General features: G+C 43.5%; 1 protein-coding gene across 1 annotated transcript; it reads right to left on the reverse strand.

Annotated features, from left to right (window-relative positions):
* Positions 1 to 308: 308 nt before the first annotated feature.
* Positions 309 to 1,389, reverse strand: LOC126998272 (serrate RNA effector molecule homolog). Its single transcript, XM_050859742.1, has 2 exons — positions 1,011 to 1,389; positions 309 to 907 (listed from the first exon to the last, which is right to left on the reverse strand). Exons 1-2 carry the CDS (start codon positions 1,270 to 1,272, stop codon positions 426 to 428), a joined length of 744 nt encoding a protein of 247 aa, XP_050715699.1. The 5' UTR covers positions 1,273 to 1,389; the 3' UTR covers positions 309 to 425.
* Positions 1,390 to 2,944: the final 1,555 nt, after the last annotated feature.

Genomic DNA, 2,944 nt, shown 5'->3' on the forward strand with positions numbered 1-2,944 from the left:
GTTAGTCGCACTACGGAACTGGTAGTCATTACTTTTCATTACCGCCGTGGATATATTACTTTACCTAATTGTTTGAATCAAGTGCTCGTGTTTGTCCTTCCCATCTAATAAGTATAAAGACGAAGAGTACCCGAGATACGATACAGCCAGTGTTCAAACGAATTATCCTGTTGTGGAAGACCCGAGCACACCCCACTGGTCGAATGCCAGCCATGGAGACGAGGAAACGAGAGTATACCATTCCTCAAACCGCAACAACCATTACAAAGTTTACCTATAAAATTATGTACCGAAAAGGTCAACAAAACTTTTAGCAACATTAGAAACATTTAATAAACTTTAATTTGAATTTAGAACACTATACAATTTTATGGATCTGCAACTCCGCGTGCCTCCTCCACGCGCCGCCGAGGACCATAGCTATATTACTTGGGTTGTTCATCTTCACCTTTATCTTCAGTTACCGGCGCCCCTTCTCCTTCGTCCGTCCCGTCGGCGGCCACCTTCTTACGGTGACGCACAGAACCTTCCTCGTCTTCACCTTCACTCGAACTTGAACTTGAACTTGAACTTTTACCATCTCCTTCTTTCTCTCCCTTAGTTTTTCTATCATCTTTCGCCTCAGCGTTCTCCCCCTCTCTTCCTGAGGCCGAGGCTTCATCTCTCTCATTAGATTTCACCGCGTCGCTGGTTTTGCTCTCCTCGTCATCTGCTGACCCGCTGCTTCCTTCGCCATCCTTGACAGATTCTTCGCCCTGATGGTCGTAGACGCTCATAAGGATAGGATCTGGAACGCTGCCGCTGACAGGATCTGGAACGCTGTCGCTGACAGGATCTGAAACCCTGCCGCGGAACCCCCAGGGGCAGCACCGCCTAAGGTAATCCTCCATTTGAGATCTGGAACTGCCTGAAAAATATGGATTGACGTTTTAGGATATCTCATGATAGATCCAGTATGACCACTTTCACTTTTATCAGATACCTTACAAAGATGAACTATGCACACTTACTTTTTAAAAACATTACGATGCCCATGGACAAACCAGCGATGAAAAAAAGCAGAGACACGAAGCCCATATAGACATAGATAATTGTGAATTGTTCCGCGATATTCTCCTCATAGACCTCCCTGGTGGAACCGTCCAAGACTGACATAAGGTCTCCCAGCGCCTCGGAAGAGACCTGTGCCCGCGTCACCGTGGCGACGTAGCCAGCGTCCTCCAGATCGTGATCCCCGTCAGTATCGACATCAATAATGAACCTCTTCACCATGATTGCAGGGCAGAAACAGTGGCGATGGAGGGAGCGATAGAAAGACCGTCGCAGGTGAAGGCCTGTAAGGCAGCAGCGAGAGTGTTGACCCTTGTGTTGGAGGAGCTCCTTCACCTCAACCTAATGACTTCAGCTTGTCCGGTCCTTCGTGCACGTTGTTTCCCTCGCCCGCCGCCAGGGACACCGAAGCAAGACCTCAGCCTCAGTTGCTGTTTCTGAGGCTCTGAAGCAGTTATAATGAGTGATTGATTTAGTTATTTATTCATCATATGTTTTGCTTCCTTACAAGTCCTGTTGTTTTGACGGTCTGGATCATATAGTCTTTCGACTAACTTGAGCCCTGTGGCTTGGCCCGGGAAACTTCCCATTGTTTACACATCTAGCGATGACCTGCGCATGGCGATCTGTCTCACTGTTAGTCTGTACGTTATCTATTTATGGAAAAAAAAAAAAAAATATATATATATATATATATATATATATATATATATATATATATATATATATATATATATATATATATATATTCATAATACGACTGCATGGTGTTATGAATGGCTTGGAAATCGAGGAAAAGACAACTACTCTGTAAACCTTCCATTTCACTTGGCAACGTGGCTCATGCGATGGTGCCGCACCAATCACCCTTCCGCCACCATTGAAGACTCACGCAGGTCTCACTCTCGCGTCCTGCACAGCCAAGCAAAAGATATTATATATAACGTAAAATCGTAAATGAGAGAGAGAGAGAGAGAGAGAGAGAGAGAGAGAGAGAGAGAGATTGATAGACGCTCACGCCGATCAGGGTCTGGTTCAGTCATCCCTCAGGCCTATGATGACATTTTCTTATCATTTTATTGGCATATTACGAAAGTTTTCCCAAGAGATCACCAAAACCATTATATACTTGACTCATGAATTCTTTGTTGTACGTATTTAGTAATTTTCTTGTTACGAAGGTTTCCATATACTTTTATTTCATGAAACCACAGTTTGTAACGTCATTATTTTATCAAGGGCTGTGTGATAATTTTTTACTGTTAATATTTCAAGCGTGGTTTCTTAATACGTAACCTGTGCATCCCAGAAAACCGCAAGCATGTGCATGTCGTATTATTCTATCTGTGCTCCACATAATCAAAAGCGTGATACCTGCTATTTTCATGTCTAAACTGTGCATCTCGGAATAACGTAACTCCATGAGAATCTCGTAATGCTCTGAAGGGTTAAACACTTCTCATCACCTTGATTATAAGTACCTATCTATACCTTAAATGTACATGTCGTAGACCTAACTTGTGCATCTTCAAATGACTCGGCTGTGTGTATCTCCTTTTGATTATTTGTTAACCTTGTTGTGCGTCTTAAAAAAGTTCCATCTGTGAGAATATCGTGTTGCCTAGGCCTGTGTAGTTATTATCTCCAAGAGCAACGAAGTGGGGTAATAGCTCGTTATCGCAGTGCCTCAGCCATGTTTTTCAATGCCTCTACTTTGCCTCTTGTAATTACCTCCACCAATGGCAGATTCAGAGAGCGGAAAATAAAGTCGAAAAAAGTGCACGATGAACGCTTTCTTCGGCTGGTCAGGTCCTCGGCGATGCTGCAGGTTGAGGGCAGCCTTTCAACGAAGACGTAATACACGTGATTTTTTTGTACATGCGATAAAACTATA

This window comes from Eriocheir sinensis, chromosome 13 (genome assembly GCF_024679095.1).
Source record: "Eriocheir sinensis breed Jianghai 21 chromosome 13, ASM2467909v1, whole genome shotgun sequence".
NCBI lineage: Eukaryota > Metazoa > Arthropoda > Malacostraca > Decapoda > Varunidae > Eriocheir > Eriocheir sinensis.